This window comes from Jaculus jaculus, chromosome 5 (assembly GCF_020740685.1).
Source record: "Jaculus jaculus isolate mJacJac1 chromosome 5, mJacJac1.mat.Y.cur, whole genome shotgun sequence".
Taxonomy (NCBI): domain Eukaryota; kingdom Metazoa; phylum Chordata; class Mammalia; order Rodentia; family Dipodidae; genus Jaculus; species Jaculus jaculus.
Window position 1 is genome coordinate 69,293,504 of NC_059106.1, and position 16,407 is coordinate 69,309,910.

At 42.9% G+C, this 16,407-nt stretch overlaps 1 protein-coding gene across 4 annotated transcripts in view; it reads left to right on the top strand.

The window, feature by feature from the left end:
• Kiaa0319l (KIAA0319 like) overlaps positions 1 to 16,407 on the top strand; it is a 142,546-nt gene that overhangs the window by 85,645 nt on the left and 40,494 nt on the right. For all 4 annotated transcript variants that reach the window (XM_045150723.1, XM_045150721.1, XM_045150722.1 and 1 more), the window contains exons 4-6: positions 7,915 to 8,161; positions 11,601 to 11,702; positions 15,384 to 15,481. In XM_045150723.1, coding sequence (XP_045006658.1) covers positions 7,915 to 8,161; positions 11,601 to 11,702; positions 15,384 to 15,481 — 447 coding nt within the window. The remainder of the gene's footprint in view (positions 1 to 7,914; positions 8,162 to 11,600; positions 11,703 to 15,383; positions 15,482 to 16,407) is intronic.

Here is a 16,407-nt window from a genome sequence, read left to right on the forward strand (position 1 = left end):
AAGTTGGGGTCGGGGGCTGAAAGGACTGCTCAGTGGGTAAAGGACAGAAGGAATGAAAACCCCAACGTTATTGTCTTTTGGTGGCCAAGAACAGAATTCCCATAATTAAAGTACCTGGGAATTTAGCTGGAGGCTCTCTTGTGTAAGAAAACCACAGAAGGGTATGAGCCCCGAAACCTGACTGGAAGCTAGCGTTCCTGTCTGCGCCTCTGCACTGCACCTGCGCCGAGACCCTGCAGCAGGCCTGGCGGCAGACCAGACCAGCTCTGAATTTACTCAGTGTACATCTCTAACCATGAGCAGCCAGGTAGTAGAAATCTGAAGTCTTGGGGCTTGAAGTGCCAGGAAAAAACAAGAGTTTAAGGTTTAAATGTTAGGGAGGAACCCCCAGAAGTCATGAAAGCATACTGAACGGGCCCCAGGTCTCAGTGTCATCTGGTGGAATTCTTACCATTCGCCAGTTAGACTGGCAGAGCTGTGGAGGACAGGACAGCCCTCCCAGTCGCTGAGCATTGCAGGGGAGGCAAGGACTACACTTTGAGATCCTGCCACGTGATTTGCTTGCTAGGGAACAACTCCCAACAGTTCCAAAGAAAACAGTAGAATCCAGAGCCACCACCATACCTGTTCCATACAGAATGTCTAGTATTCAGCCAAGAGTTACTAGAAATGCAAAGAAATAGGAAAAACTGACTCATAATCAGCAATAAAAGCCTATCGATAGAAACTGACCACAGGTGTTGGAATTAGAAGTCAGAGAATTAAAATGCTTATTCTATGCATATTCAAATAATTAAAGGAAAATAGTTTTAGTGAGTGAAGTGATAAGGAATTTTAAAAGCTGACAATTTTTAGCCGGGCATAGTGGTGCACGCCTTTAATCCCAGCACTCAGGAGGCAGAGACTGCACAGTGAATTCCAGGTCAGCCTGGGCTAGAGTGAGACCCTACCTAAAAAAAGAAAAGCTGACAATTTTAAACATGAGGAAATAAAAATGAGGACTTCATTTTTTAAAAAAGATTATAATTATTTTAAATACTTTATTTATTTGAGAGAGAGAGAGAGATGGTGAGCAAAATAGGCAGAGAAAGAAAGGGAGAAAGAGAATGGGCACGCTAGGGCCTCTAGCCATTGCAAACAAAGTCCAGATGCATGCACCAACCTTGTGCATCTGTCTTATGTGGGGACTGGGCAACTGAACCTAGGTCCTTAGGCTTCACAAGCAAGAGCCTTAATTGCTATGGTGTCTCTTTAGCCACCTAAATTTTTTTTGTAATTTTTATTAACATTTTCCATGATTATAAAATATATCCCATGGTAATTCCCTCCCTCCCCACCCCTACACGCCACCTAAAATTTTTTTTAACTTTTTTTTTAATTTGTGAGAGAAAGAGAGAGAGAGAGAATAGACATGCTAGGGCCTCTACCACTGCAAATGAACTCCAGATGCATGAATCACCATGTACATCTGGTTTATGTGGGTTCTGAGGAATTGAACCTGGGTCCTTAGGCTTCACAGGCAAACACCTTAACCACTAAGCCATCTCTCCAGCCCAAAATGAGGACTTCTGGTTATGGTGACAGAAAAGAATTAGTCATTTGCTTATTGTAAAAATAATATGTAAGGACTGGAGAAATGGCTTAGCAGTTAAGGTACTTGCCTGCAAAGCCAAAGGACCTTGGTTTGATTCCCCAGGACCCACATAAGCCAGATGCACAAGGTGGCACATGTGTCTACAGTTCATTTGCAATGTCCAGAGGCCTTTGCATGCCCAGTCTCTCCCTATCTGTCTCTCTTTCTCTCTGCTTCTTTCTCTCTCCCTCAAATAAGTAACTAAAATTAATAAAATTAAATTTAAAAAGCCAGGCATGGTAGCACATGCCTTTAATCCCAGCACTCAGGAGGCAGAGATAGGAGGATCCCCATGAGTTTGAGGCTACCCTGAGACTTCATAGTGAATTCCAGATTAGCCTGAGCTAGAGTGAGACCTACCAAAAAAAAAAATGAATAAAATAAATTATAAAACTGAGGCAAAGCTGGATATGTCAGGGCATCAGAAATAAAACAAGCAGAAACAAATAGAGAAAAGTTTATCCTGAAGAATTCTGAGTGAGCATCAGTGGCCTTCTTCCCTTATTTTTCCCACCTATACTCCATCTATTGCTTCAGCTCTGGGTAGGACAAGGTTTAGGGTTTTACCAGTATATGGCTGAAATGAAAACGGACACCTTTCTGTTAGAGGGCGGATTTGATTTGGAGCAAAGGGTGAAAAAAAAATCACAACTTTGCCAATTAAAACTGGCAAGCCTGGGGCTAGAGAGATGGCTTAGTAGCTGAGTGCTTGCCTATTAGGCCTAAGGACCCCGGTTCAAGGCTTGATTCCCCAGTACCCTCATTAGCTAGATGCACAAGGTGGTGCATGTATATGGAGTTCATTTGCAGCAGCTGGAGGCCCTGGTGTGCCCATTTTCTCTCCCTCTCTCTGCCTCTTTCTGTCTGCCTGTTGCTCTCAAATAAATAAAAATTAAAAATAAGTAAATAAAAGTGGCAAACCTGGTTAAGAATAAATGAACTCTCTTTGTACCTCTCTTTCTCTTTATCTCAAATAAATAAATAAAAGAATAAATGGAGAGGGCTGTAGAGATGGCTTGGTGGCTAAGGCACTTGCCTGCGAAACCTAAGGACCCGAAATTGATTCCCCAGATCCCACGAAAGGGAGTTGCACAAGATGGCACATGTGTCTGGCGTTTGTTTGCAGTAGGTAGAGGCTCGGGTATGCCCATTCTCTCTCGCTCTCTCTCTCCCTCTGACTCTCTTTATCTATCTGTCTCTCTCTCTCTCAAACACATACATATATGTTAAGTAAAAAAAATAGAGCCAGGCATGATGGTACATGCTTTTAATCTCAGCACTTGGGAGGCAGAGGTAGGAGGATCACCATGAGTTCAAGGCCACCCTGAGACTACATAGTGAATTCCAGGTCAGCCTGGGCTAGAGCAAGAACATACCTCGAAAAACTAAAACAAAAAAAAAGATATATATACATATACTTTTTTTTTCTTACACACACACACAACTGGAGAGATGGCTTAGTGGCTAAGGCACTTGCCTGCAAAGTCAAAGGACCCAGGTTCAATTCCCCAGGACTCACATAAGCCAGATACACAAGGGGAGCTTATGTATCTAGAGTTTATTTGCAGTGGCTAGAGGCCCTGGCACGCCTATTCTCTCTCTCTCTCTTTCTGCCTATCTTTCTCTCTCTCAAATAAGAAAAAAAGTCTATATAAACTTAGCCAAGTGTGGTGGTGCATGTCTTTAATACCAGAACTTGGAAAGTAGTAGTAAGATTGCCATGAGTTTAGTGCCACTCTGAGGGTACATAGTGAATTCCAGGTTAGCAGGACTAGAGCAAGACCCTACCTCAAACAAACTAAACAAACTATCTATCTATCTATCTATCTATCTATCTATCTATCTATCTATGTATCTATCTACTTAAAGGATATGAGAAATGGCTGCTACTCTGAATGCATTTATCAACCAAAGCACAGATGGATTATCAGATAACAAAACTTTTGTGGTAACAAAACGTATAAGCAAGTTCTGTCCAAGTCATGGTTGACCACTATGAGATTATCTGTAGGAAGCCAGGCTAAAATAAAAACAAGAATTTATCCAGGCGTGGTAGCGCACGCCTTTAATCCCAGCACTTGGGAGGCAGAGGTAGGAGGATTGCATTGAGTTTGAGGCCACCCTGAGACTACATAGTGCATTCCAGGTCAGCCTGAGCTAGAGTAAGACCCTACCTTGGAAGCTCACCCCCCCACACAGCAAAAATAAAAATACAAGAGTTTAGCTGGACATGGTGGCATACTCCTTAAATTCCACTTGGGAGGTAGAGGTAGGAGGAACACTGTGAGTTCAAAGCCAGTCTAGGACTACAGAGTGGAATTCCAATTCTGCCCCTCCAGGTAGGCTACTCACAGTCCCAGAAAATGTCATCCAGTGCTGGCAGCCCTCCTTGGCAGTCAACCCATTGTCCTGGTATCGCCACTGGGTCTCCATGGCAACCCATAGTTCATCCTCATGGCTCCATCAGGCCTCCATGTAGATAATCCAACAAGCCTGCTTCACACTGCCCATGGCCATTTCACAATAACCAAACAGTGTTGCAAATTCAATGACCCTCTTTTTCCTGCATTTGTTATACTCTTTAGTGCCAGGTGGGCTATCAATTTGTTAATCCAGGTGGGAATAAAGCCAACTTTGAAGAACAGAACACTCCTTCAACATTAAGTTACCTTACTTCAAAAGAGTCCTGCTGGGCTGGAGAGATGGCGTAGCGGTTAAGCGCTTGCCTGTGAAGCCTAAGGACCCCGGTTCGAGGCTCGGTTCCCCAGGTCCCACGTTAGCCAGATGCACAAGGGGGTGCATGCGTCTGGAGTTCGTTTGCAGAGGCTGGAAGCCCTGGCGCACCCATTCTCTCTCTCCCTCTCTCTGTCTTTCTCTCTGTGTCTGTTGCTCTCAAATAAATAAATAAAAATTAAAAAAAAAAAAAAAAAAAAAAAGAGTCCTGCTGTCCCAGTGCAGATTAGCTGGCCCAATCTCAATGGTTGTAATCTCTCAAACAATTGCAGCTGAAGGGGCAGAAGTTTCAGCCCAAAGATTCCATTTCTTTCTGTACCATATCCGTCTGTTCACACCAGTCCATTTCTATACAATGCAACCCTACACAAGTTCTTAGGACACAGGCATAACAGCAAGTCTGTCACACAAACTGCTTCTAGACCAGTCCTGACAAAGCTCTTTCTCACCCTCATAAGCCAAACCTCACAGTCCATAGTTCTTACTGCATCCAGGTCTTTCAACTGTGACCAGAATAATCCATCAAGCTACTTACAGTACTGCAAGCTATCTCTTAGGTGAAGGTTTCAAATTCTTACACATTCCTCACACAAATCAGTTCCAAATGACCAATGCCACAGTCAGGTTTCTAGTAGCAACGACCTGCTCCTCTGGTACCAATTTTACTGTTGTCAGCTTTGCCTTGCTGGCTGAAAACACTGACCAAGAGCAGCTTGTGGGAGGAAAGGGTTTATTTTGGCTTACAGACTTGAGGGGAAGCTCCATGATGGCAGATGAAAATGATGGCATGAGCAGAGGGTGGACATCACCTCCTGGCCAACCTTAGGTAGACAACAGCAGCAGAAGAGTGTGCCAAACACTGACAAGGGGAAACTGGCTATAACACCCATAAGCCCACCCCCAACGATACATCACTTCCAGGCGGCTCCAATTCCCATACTGCCACCAGCTGGGGACCTAATATTCAGAACATGAGTTTATGGGGGACACCTGATTCAAACCACCATGCCAACCACATGCCTAATCAGTGAGCTCCAGGCCAATGAGACACTTATATCAAAAGAGGTAGACAAGACTGGAGAGGTGGCTCAATGGTTAAGGCACTTGCCTGCAAGGCCTAGTGACCTGGATTTGATTCTCTAGCACCCATATAAAGCCAGATGTACAAAATGGTGTATGCATCTCAAATTCATTTCCAGCTGTTAGAGGACCTGGTGCCCCCATTCATTCTCTCTCTCTCTCTCTCTCCTTAAAAAAAAAAAAAAATAGGGCTGGAAGGATGGCTTACTGGTTAAGGCGTTTGCTTGTAGAGCCAAAAGACCCAGGTTCAATTCCCCAGGACCCACATTAGCCAGTTGCATTAGGGTCTGGAGTTCGTTTCCAGTGGCTGGAGGCCCTGGCATGCCCATTATCTCTCTCCCCACCCCTTTTTCTGTCAAATAAATAAATAATATGTAGGGGGCTAAAGAGATGGCTTAGCGGTTAAGGCACTTGCCTATGAAACCTAAGGACCCAGGCTTGATTCCCCAGTATCCACATAAGACAGATACACAACAAGGTGGCTCATACATCTGGAATTCATTTCCAGTGGCTAGAGGCCCTGGTGTGCCCATTCTCTCTCTGTCTGCCTGCCTTTCTCTCTCTCAAATAAATATATAAAATATTTTATAAAGAAAAAACTGAAGATTTAAGTGGTGGTGCACACTTTTAATCCCAGCACTCAGGGGGCAGAGGTAGGAGAATCGCCATGAATTCAAGGCCACACTGAGACTGCATAGTGAATTCCAGCTCTACCTGGGCTAGAGCAAGACCCTACCTTGAAAAACTAAAAAACAAAACAAAACAAAAAACCTATCGATTTATATTTATATTACTTTTATTTTTAATGTATAGTATTATAATGTATAGTATGAAACCCAGGACCTTGCACATGCCAGGCAGGAATTCTGCCATGGAAGCTTTTCTTAACTTTTTTTTTTATTTTTTGGTTTTTCGAGGTAGGGTCTCACTCTAGCCCAGGCTGACCTGAAATTCACTATGGAGTCTCAGGGTGGCCTTGAACTCACAGTGATCCTCCTACCTCTGCCTCTTAAGTGCTGGGATTAAAGGCATGTGCCACCATGCCTGGCTTTCTTAACATTTTTTAAAAACTTTATTGACAACCTCCATACTGTGTTAGCATTTTTATTCATTTTATTTTATTTGTAAGCAGAGATGAGAGAGAAAACAAACAAACAAACAAAAAACCCAGGGAGAGAGAATGAATGACCAGGGCCTCTAGCCCCTGAAAATGAACTCCAGACACATGTGCCATTTTGTGTGTCACTGGGTACTGGGGAATCAATCCCAGGTCATTAGGCTTTTCAGGCAAGTGCTTTACTGTGTTAATTTTTTTTTTTTTTTTTTGATTTTGGTTTTTCAAGGTAGGGTCTCACTGTAGTCCAGGCTGACCTGGAATTCACTATGAAGTCTCAGGGTGGCCTCGAACTCACAGCAATCCTCCTTCCTCTGCCTCCCGAGTGCTGGGATTAAAGGTGTGTGCCACCACGCCCGGGTTCTGTGTTAAAATTTTTTAAAATATTTTATTTATTTATGTATTGAAGAGAGAGAAAGAGGCTGTTAGAGAGAATATGTGTACCAGGGCCTCCAGCTACTGCAAACAAACTCCAGACACATGTGCCACCTTGTGCATCTTGCCTGTGTGGTTACTGAGGAATTGAACCTGACTCCTTAGGCTTTGCAGGCAAGCACCTTAACTGCTAAGCCCTTGTGTAAATATTTTTAATGCTATTCCAATTTGCATAGTTAGATGACTTTATTGAATACTTTAAAAATTCTTTTTATCTTTTTTTTATTTTCAAGGGAACGGAGAGAAGGAAAGAGAGAGAGCAGGTGTGCCAGAGCCTCTTGTCACTGCAAACGAACTCCAGTCACATGCATCACTTTGTGCATCTGGCTTTACATGGGTCCTGGGGAATCAAACCTGGGTCCTTAGGCTTTGCAGGCAAGTGCCTTAACTGCTAAGCCATCTTTCCAGTCCTATTTTTGTTATTTTAAAATTTTTGTTTATTTATTTGCAATCAGCAAGATAGGAGACAGAGTGAATGTATACCAAGGTCTCTAGCCAGTGCAAACAAACTCTAGATGTGTGCACTACTTTGTACACCTGGCTTTATGTGGGTACTTGGGAATTGAACCTGGGTCATTAGGCTTTGCAAGCAAGTAAGTGCCTTAACCACTGAGCCATCTCTCCAGCCCCATTTTCATTACTTTTAAGAAATTTAATATGAAGCCAGGCGTGGTGGCACATGCCTTTAATCCCAGCACTTGGGAGGCAGAGGTAAGAAGATTGCGGTGAGTTCAAGGCCACCCTGAGAATACAGAGTGAATTCCAGGCCAGCCTGGGCTACAGTGAGACCCTACCTCAGAAAACAAAAAAAAAAAAAAAAAAAAAAACCCACGAAATTTAATATGCTATTGTTTCATAAGCTGTGACCTATGAAACTGTAGAACTTGCCCACTCAAATTAATTTTTTACATTTCTTTAGGTCCACAAAGCAGTTATAATTTCCAGTCCACTAACCACAGACCTCGCTGCAGAGATTCCCACCTGGCCAAAGAATGTCTCAGCCCAGCCTGACACATCTGAGGACCTCAGTCCGACGTCCACCACTCATCAAGTCAAACGTCCTGGGGACATCCAAACTGCCACCCCTCTTCCCGTGGCTCCCTCCTACAGCTATGCTACTCCCACGCCCCAGGCCTCTTTCCAGAGCACCTTGGCACCATACCCAGGTGAGGCCCTCTGTTTCTACCCTTGGAAATAGGATAGGATAATGGAACATTTGATCAGAGTGTCCCCATTTAGAGGAAAGAAAAGGATGACATGTCTTGAATACTGTATGTTAGAGAAAAAATAATCCTGTCAGTGCCCCTGTGATCATGCAATTTGAAGTACTAGATCCATATCTCACAGGTCCCTGGCCTGTGACATTTTATGAGGCTCATTTTTTTCTGAGCCAGACTCTACTGTGATTTAAATGTACAAGAGTAACCAGGTATAGTGGCACATACTTGTAATTCTAGCACCTGAGATATGGAAGCTACAGGTCTCAAAAAATATATAAATAAATCAAGAAATGCAGAAGATTCAACTGAGTAATGCCCACAGATTCAAGCCATTAGGCTCCTGGGCAGAAGAGCGGGTGAGTGCATCTTTTTCCCTTCTGAAAGACCAGTTATAGGTCAGATGTTTGTTTGTCTGATCTGTGGAGCATCTTTAATTTTTAAGCAATCTATATAAGAAGAATTAAATACTCTAGGGTATTAAATCTTATATAGATACCTTAACAAGTCTGCTTCACAGGTGCAATTCTAAGGTATAAGGAATCAGTGACTAGTCAGTGGTTACTGGTTAGAGGCTGAAGAAAGCCAGTGAGAACAAATTTGTGCCAATTCCTTTGGTGGTAATTGAATATGACATTCTTGGGTTTCAGTCCTGAAGTACCAAAATAATTATTTCATCTAAGCAGAATGTCTGTAATTTTCTGTGTGTGATGGGTTTGTCTTATACTGTATTGACTAGCTTTTTTTTTTTTTTTTTTGGGTTCACTGCACTTTCTCTGTCTGAGTATAATGGTGTCCACTTTTCTTTTTCTGAAAGTCACATCAGAGAGCTCTTATTCCATCTCCTGGGGCATCCAGAGTCTGCAGCTTCCATAAAGCATAGTTTCATTTTTCTCCAAGTGCAATGTTCCCATAGCAGAGGCAGATAAATCTCAACTTTCATATTTATCTAAGAAGCCTTTTTCACCTCACAAGGCTTGAAATATGAGTTGGCCAGCCTGTTGTTTGCTTTAAACTCTCCTAGAACGGAGACCTCGTAGCAACTAAACAATTATTCTCAGAAAAATAAGATTTAATCAGTGTTTCTCAATGGTCTGCAGATGTTTTTGGTTGATACAACCATCTTACAGTGCTCTCCCCCAACAAAGAATTATCCACTCTGAAAATGTCAGTGGTGCCAGGGTTGAGAAATTCTGGCCTGAGGGAGATGGCTGGTGAATAGAGTAAGAGCAGTGTGCAGCTGTTGGCTGACTTGAGTGTTCCAGAAATGTGCAGGGTGTAGCTCAAGTGGATCAGTGTGAACTGAGATATTCTGGGAAGGGTTCTTGGAGAGGAAACAAGTTTGAAACTAGAAACAAAATTTATAGTACAGAAAGGCAAACATCCCATTGAAGGGACTGGCTGTGGCAAAGTCCTTGTGTTCCCAGGAGTTCCATGGCTTCTGTGAAGCACCAAAGGGAAAACTCGCTACAAGGCAGACCTGGGTGGGAAAGATGAAACAGTAAGGTCGGATGATGGTGGTTGAGTCTGGCCTTGAAAATAGTGTTGGAACAAATAGCATCATGGATATTTGGGTATTTTGGAAAGACTAATGCTAGTGCATTTTATGGGGAAAAGATGGACTGGAATAGAGAGAGGCTGCATGTGGGGGAATGCCATACTGGAATAATATAATTGTGAGCCAGTCAATAGGTGCAGCAACAGGAAAGGAGAGGGGAGGGGAGAGGAGGGGGAAAGGAAAAGGGTCCATGGTAACTGACAGTTGCCTTTGTTATTTATGTATCTTATTAAAAAGTTACTTGTTGTGTTAGGCATGGGGATGCATGCCTTTAGTCCTAGTACTCAGGAGGCAGAGGTAGGAGGATCACTGTGAGTTCAAGGCCACCCTGAGACTCCATAGTGAATGCCAGGTCAGCTTGGGCTAGAGCGAGACCCTACCTTGAACCTCCCCCCCCCCAAAAAAAAAGAGGGCTGGAGAGTTGGCTTAGCGGTTAAGGTGCTTGTCTGCAAAGCTAAAGGACCAAAGTTTAACTCCCCAGGACCCATGTAAGCCAGATGCACAAGGGGGTGTATGTGTCTAGAGTTTGTATGCAGCTGCTAGAGGTCCTGGTGTGCCCATTCTCTCTCTGTGTCTACCTGCCTATTTCTTTATCTCTCTCTCAAATAAATAAATAGTTGGGTTTTTTTTTTTTTTTAAGTTACTTGTCTGGGCTGGAGAGGTGGCTCAGTGATTAAGGCCTAACAACCCAAGGTCAGTTCCCCATTGCTCATGTAAAGCCAGATATACAACATGGCACATGCATCTGGAGTTCATTTACAGTGGCTAGAGGCCCTGATATGCCCATCTCTCTTGCTCATTTCTTTCTACTTGCAAGTAAACTTGAGAGAGAGAGAGAGAGGAGAAAGAATTGGCATGCTAAAACCTCAGCCACTGAAATCAAACTCCAGACATGTACCACATAGTGAGCATGTGTGACCTTGCATTTGCCTCATCTTTGTATGTCTGGCTAACATGGGATCTGGAGAGTAGAACATGGGTCCTTAGGCTTTGCCTTAATCTCTAAGCCATCTCTCCAGCCCATAAATAATTTTTTTTTTGTTTTGTTTTTGTTTTCCAAGGTAGAGTCTCATTCTAGCTCAGGCTGACCTGGAATTCACTGTATAGTCTCAGGGTAGCCTCGAACTCATGGTGATCCCCCTACCACTGTCTTCCCAGTGCTGGGATTAAAGACGTGCGTCACATGCCTGGTTCATAAACAATTTTTTTAAAGTTACTTGTCTGGATCAAGGTGGTCATTGAAACAGAGTTTGACTCTGGAAAGTAGTATGTAAAGCAGCCCTGGGGATAGACCTTAGTTAAGTACAGTGGAAAACAGCCAGGGCAAAAGTAGAATACAATGATGTTATAATAATGAAGAGCTTTAAGTAGGAGGCAGCCAGTAGGACTAGATGCCACCAAGGTGACAGATGGGGATTAAGGCCACATGTATTAGGTTTGCTCAACAGCAACTCAGAAATGACCTTGAGAGATCTTTTTTTTTTTTTTTTTTTTTTTTGGAGGTAGAGTTTCACTCTAAACCAGGCTGGGATTGAAGGTGTGCACTTGGGAGGCAGAGGTAGGAGGATCGCCATGAGTTCAAGGCCACCCTGAGACTACATAGTGAATTTCAGGTCAGCCTGGGCTAGAATGAGAACATACCTCGAAAAACCCAAAAAAGAAGAAAAAAAGTGGGTACACACTCATACTTGAAGGGATTGGAGAGAAGTCAGATAATTACCAAATGAAGGTAGTAGCAGAGTAGTGTCAGGAAAGGAGCGTGATCTCAGGGAGGAAGTGGCATATTCTGGATTTTCTTATCTATCTGTGGTGTGTTCACTCTGCTTCCAGTCATTAAGGAGCTTGTGGTGTCCGCTGGGAAGAGTGTCCAGATGACCCTACCTAAGAATGAAGTTCAGTTGAATGCGTATGTTCTCCCAGAAGCAGAGGAAGGTAAAAACGCATTTATATTTGGGTAACATCACAAGTTACAATATTATACACAAACCTTAATTCATGCATTCTTTTTGTTTGTTTGTTTTTGTTTTTGTTTTTTGAGGTAGGGTCGCACTCTAGCTTGGGCTGACCTGGAATCCTCCTACCTCTGCCTCCCAAGTGCAAGGATTAAGGGCATGTGCCACCATACCTGGATAATTCATACATTCTTTACAATAGCCCTTAGAGGATAGGATATAGCATGTGGATATAAAATACTCATTTGATACAAGAGGCAATATAATATATAGTTTGGGATCATAGTTGTTGTTGTTTTTTAACAGTGATGAGATGGAACCTAGGGCCATATACATGCCAGACAAGTACTCTGCCCCTGAGCTGCACTGCCAGCCCCCATCATAGGTTTTGATGTCAAGTCTGAGTTCCAATCCCAGGTCAGTCAGTCACTAGCCAAAAGATTTTAAGCAAATTTCTTCTGAGCTTCTGTTACTCAGTAAAAATTAAATGACTAATTTGTATTTTGTAAGATTATTTTAAAAAATAAAAGGGGGGGGGCTGGAGAGAGGGCTTAGCGGTTAAGTGCTTGCCTGTGAAGCCTAAGGACCTCGGTTCGAGGCTCAGTTCCCCAGGTCCCACGTTAGCCAGATGCACAAGGGGGTGCACGCGTCTGGAGTTCGTTTGCAGAGGCTGGAAGCCCTGGCGCACCCATTCTCTCCCTCTGTCTGTCTTTCTCTCTGTGTGTCTGTCGCTCTCAAATAAATAAATAAATAAATAATTTAAAAAAATAAATAAAAGGGGGGCTGGAGAGATGGCTTAGTGGTTACAATGCTTGATTGTGAAGCCCAAGGACGTAGGTTCAATTCCCCAGGACCCACATAAGCCAGATGCACAAGATGGCACATGCATCTGGAGTTCATTTGCAGCGGCTGGAAGCCCTGGCGCGCCCATTCTCTCTCTCTCTCTCTCTCTCTCTCTCTCTCTCTCTCTCTGTCGCTCTCAAAAAAAAAGAGGCCAGCCAGGCATGGTAGTTTTCCATGAGGAGAATTGTCATGAGTTTAAGGTCAGCCTGGTGCTAGAGCGAGTTCCTGATTAGCCTGAGTTAGAGTGAGACCCTACCTTGAAAAAAAAAAATCAAAACAAAACAAAAACGTCTTTTCCAGAACCTGAATCCTCTTCTTCTTCTTCTTTTTTTTTTTTTTTTTTCTTCGAGGTAGGGTCTCACTCTGGCTCAGGCTGACCTGGAATTCACTATGTAGTCTCAGGGTGGCCTCGAACTCTCGGCAATCCTCCTACCTCTGCCTCCCAAGTGCTGGGATTAAAGGCATGTGCCACCACACCCGGCTCTTCTTCTTCTTTTAATATATTTTATTTATTTATTTGAGAGAGAAAGAAAGGGCACACGAGTGCCTCCAGCCACTGCAAACGAACTCCAGATACATGCATTCCCTTGTGCATCTGGCTTTTGTGGGTCCTGAAGAATCAAACCAGGATCCTTTGGCTTTGCAGGCAAACACCTTAACGGCTAAGTCATCCCTCCAGCCCCTGAATCCTCTTCTGTGTTTCTGCTCTTAAATTGAGGTTTTCTTGTCAGTTTGTTGCACTTGCTTTAGAGAACCTTTTCATTCACCTTTGAACGGTAAGCTAAGCTTAAGGTGAACGGTTTTGGTGGCCTGGAAGATGAAGGTAAGGAAAATGACTTGTGATCACTTCAACTTCTGCTCTTTGAAAAATATGGTAGTCTCTTCTGGGTTTTTGTTGTTGTTGTTTTGGGTTGGTTTTTTTTTGTTGTTGTTGTTGTTTTGGTTTTTCAAGATAGGGTCTCGCTCTAGCCCAGGCTTGACCTGGAATTCACTATGCAGTCTCAGGGTGGCCTTCAATTCATGGTGGTCCTCCTACCTCTGCCTCCCAAGTGCTAGGATTAAAGGCATGTGCACCACCATGCCTGTGTATTTTTTTTTATCCTACATTTGCATGCCAATTTCTCCTAGTTACTGTCATCTCACAGATCAGCATTCCAGAACACATCAGTTCAGATTCCTTTCCACCCTTCTGTGCCCAGAATCTCCAGCTTTAACCATACCCCTGAGATGCAATGGCAAACTTTGAATTATTGGGGCCTGTGAGGCAGGGTCTTCTCTGCCTGTTCTCCATCCCTTCCTGGCCCTGTGGCAACCCACTAAGATCCCTATAAGGGTATATTTAGTTTCAAAACCACTGTTTTAAATCATTAGTCAGCCTTCTAACAGACCTGTGCTCACACTGCTGACCCTACCCTTGTGCAAATTTCTGCCTGGAAGGTGTAATTCATCCCCTGAGCTTTTCTTTTGCTTGTCTTAGATACTATAAAATTATCAGTTTCTAAACTAGTATTTTCTAGTATTTTCTGTGTAGGACGCCTGTGTTTTCTGTGTGGAAAAAAAATTCTAACTTGAGTCAGAATTATCTCTTCACATGAGTCCTGCCTCCATTGCTGCTTTCCTGTCCCTTACTTGGCTTTTTTTTTTCCAGTGTTGTTTTTTTTTTTTTTAATTTAATTTATTAGTTTTCTTTTCAGTAAATACAGGCAGTTTGGTACCATTATTTAGGCTCATCTGTGATCTACCCCTTCTCATTAGACCCTCCTTGTTAATGAAAATGGGTCGTGCATTGTGGAGTTAGCCCCCAGTTATTGGTATGATAAATGTCTCTGCAAATCATGACCCATTACCTGGCTTTTTCATAGACATTTATGAGAGCAACTTGGGCTGATAATGGGCCAAAAATAATACTAGTCTTGTGGAGGAAGGCTTATAAAATAAAATATGGTCCTGAGATGAAAAGTATTTTAGGATTAGGTACTGTGTGCTAACTTCAACATTGGAGCTCATGAAATAAAAAGATGACTGCTTTGCTAAGTATTTGAGGTGTTTCCCTCTCTCTTTTGAGTAGTAACTTAAACCTTACCAAAGCCATTCTTCCCTAACCAGAAATGCGTTTTTCCCTACTTCTGCCCAAAACAAATTTAAGACCACTTTTACTGAGGAGGGATTCTGCTTTGATAATAGGATTCTACCTTGTGCTACCCAGTGGTACAGTGAAGTTGCAAATGAGGACCATTTAATGCTTCATTTGATCTTAATTAATTTCAGTAGGGCCTGTTTTAAATGGGCCATGCCCTACCATCTTCTGCAGTGTGTTATTTAGCCCAGCAGGAAGGAAGTAGCTCTTTTAACTCACCAGGGTGCGATGACCTCAGTGAGACAGAGCATTGTTAGCACTCTGTGAAAAGCTATTTTTGAACCATGTTATTTAGAAGTCATTGCTGTTCTTTGTTGCAAAAGAAGTTTCGTAGGAAAATGGCCTTTGTTCCCAATGCGTTCAACTCTAGTGGTAGGGCATATGTTTTCAGATGCCACACCATGAACAGCTTTTTTTTTTTTTTTCCTGAGGGGGGAGTTGGTCTAAGGGTGGGGATGGGATGGAATGAGCACAGCTGAGAAAGAGGCCCTGCTATAGCTGAGTCAGCAGAACCCATCCTTTCCGTAGCTGGTTTGCTTTCCTACAGGCCTTGGAGTAAAATCTCAAAACCTAAGGCTTTGTCAAGATTTGTTATTGGCAGACTTTAGAAAAGATTTGTTATTGGCAGCCTTTTGAGTGTAGGTGTGTGTTTTTATGATTTTTCTAACTGCCTTTCTATAGGAGAAACCTACACCTACGACTGGCAGCTGATTACTCATCCCAGAGACTACAGTGGAGAGATGGAAGGGCAACATTCCCAGATCATGAAACTCTCCAAGGTGAATTTGCCTCCTTTCACTCACAGGGCTAATGTAGAGAAGTTGACCATTTTCTAGGGATAATATGGAATTTCCAGTCCACATTTAAGTTATGAATAATCTTTCAGAAGTGAATCCTTCAGAATTCTGACTGGCTAGCATCCAGTGTTTGTTTAGTATATGATTCTCAAATTTTCATTTCTGGTGAGAAGACTGTACTAGCCTGGTAGTGGTGGCTGAAATATAACCAAACAGCTTTGAAAGGTAACATAAGGATTTTAGAATTTGGGAGATAAGCTAGGTTATTTGTAGTGATATGATTGGGTACATTGGCCAAGTCCCTTTGGGATTCATTTTAGTTATTAATTACAATAAGAATGTTCATGTCCTTTGGCCTAGCACTTTAGCATTCAGCAGCCTTTCTGTGCATACTGGTTATGTGGCAGCCATTTGGGTTGTGTTCATTATAGTGAATTAATCGTTAATGTTCAAGTCTAGGTGACACTGACAGGAGGTAGGTAGCCACAGAAGATGCACTGGTCACTGAAGGAGGTCACTGAAAGACCCATGGCTTAGAGTAGGTTTCTTAGAGCTCATCTTCATGGCTCACAAAGGTGCCTAACATCCTGGGTAAAGTTAGAGGGAGAATACCCTAAGCAGAAGAAGTTCTGGGCTAGAAATGAGAAAGAAGAGTGGGGAAGCAGCTGAGTGGCTCACTGGACTGTCCCCAGGCTGTATAGAGAAGCAGCACAAGTAAACTGAGAAGTGCAGGAGCCTAGGGGAGCAGAGCTTTCTTTATATGTAGATTAAGGACTTTGAGCCTTAGGCAGACAGTAGGAAGCCTTTTATAGGCAAGTGGGAGAAAGACATAGTCAGATTTTCAGTGTAGACCAATGGAAATAAAACTCAGAGTGGTGAGACCAGTGAGGATCCTATTGGGAAATTTA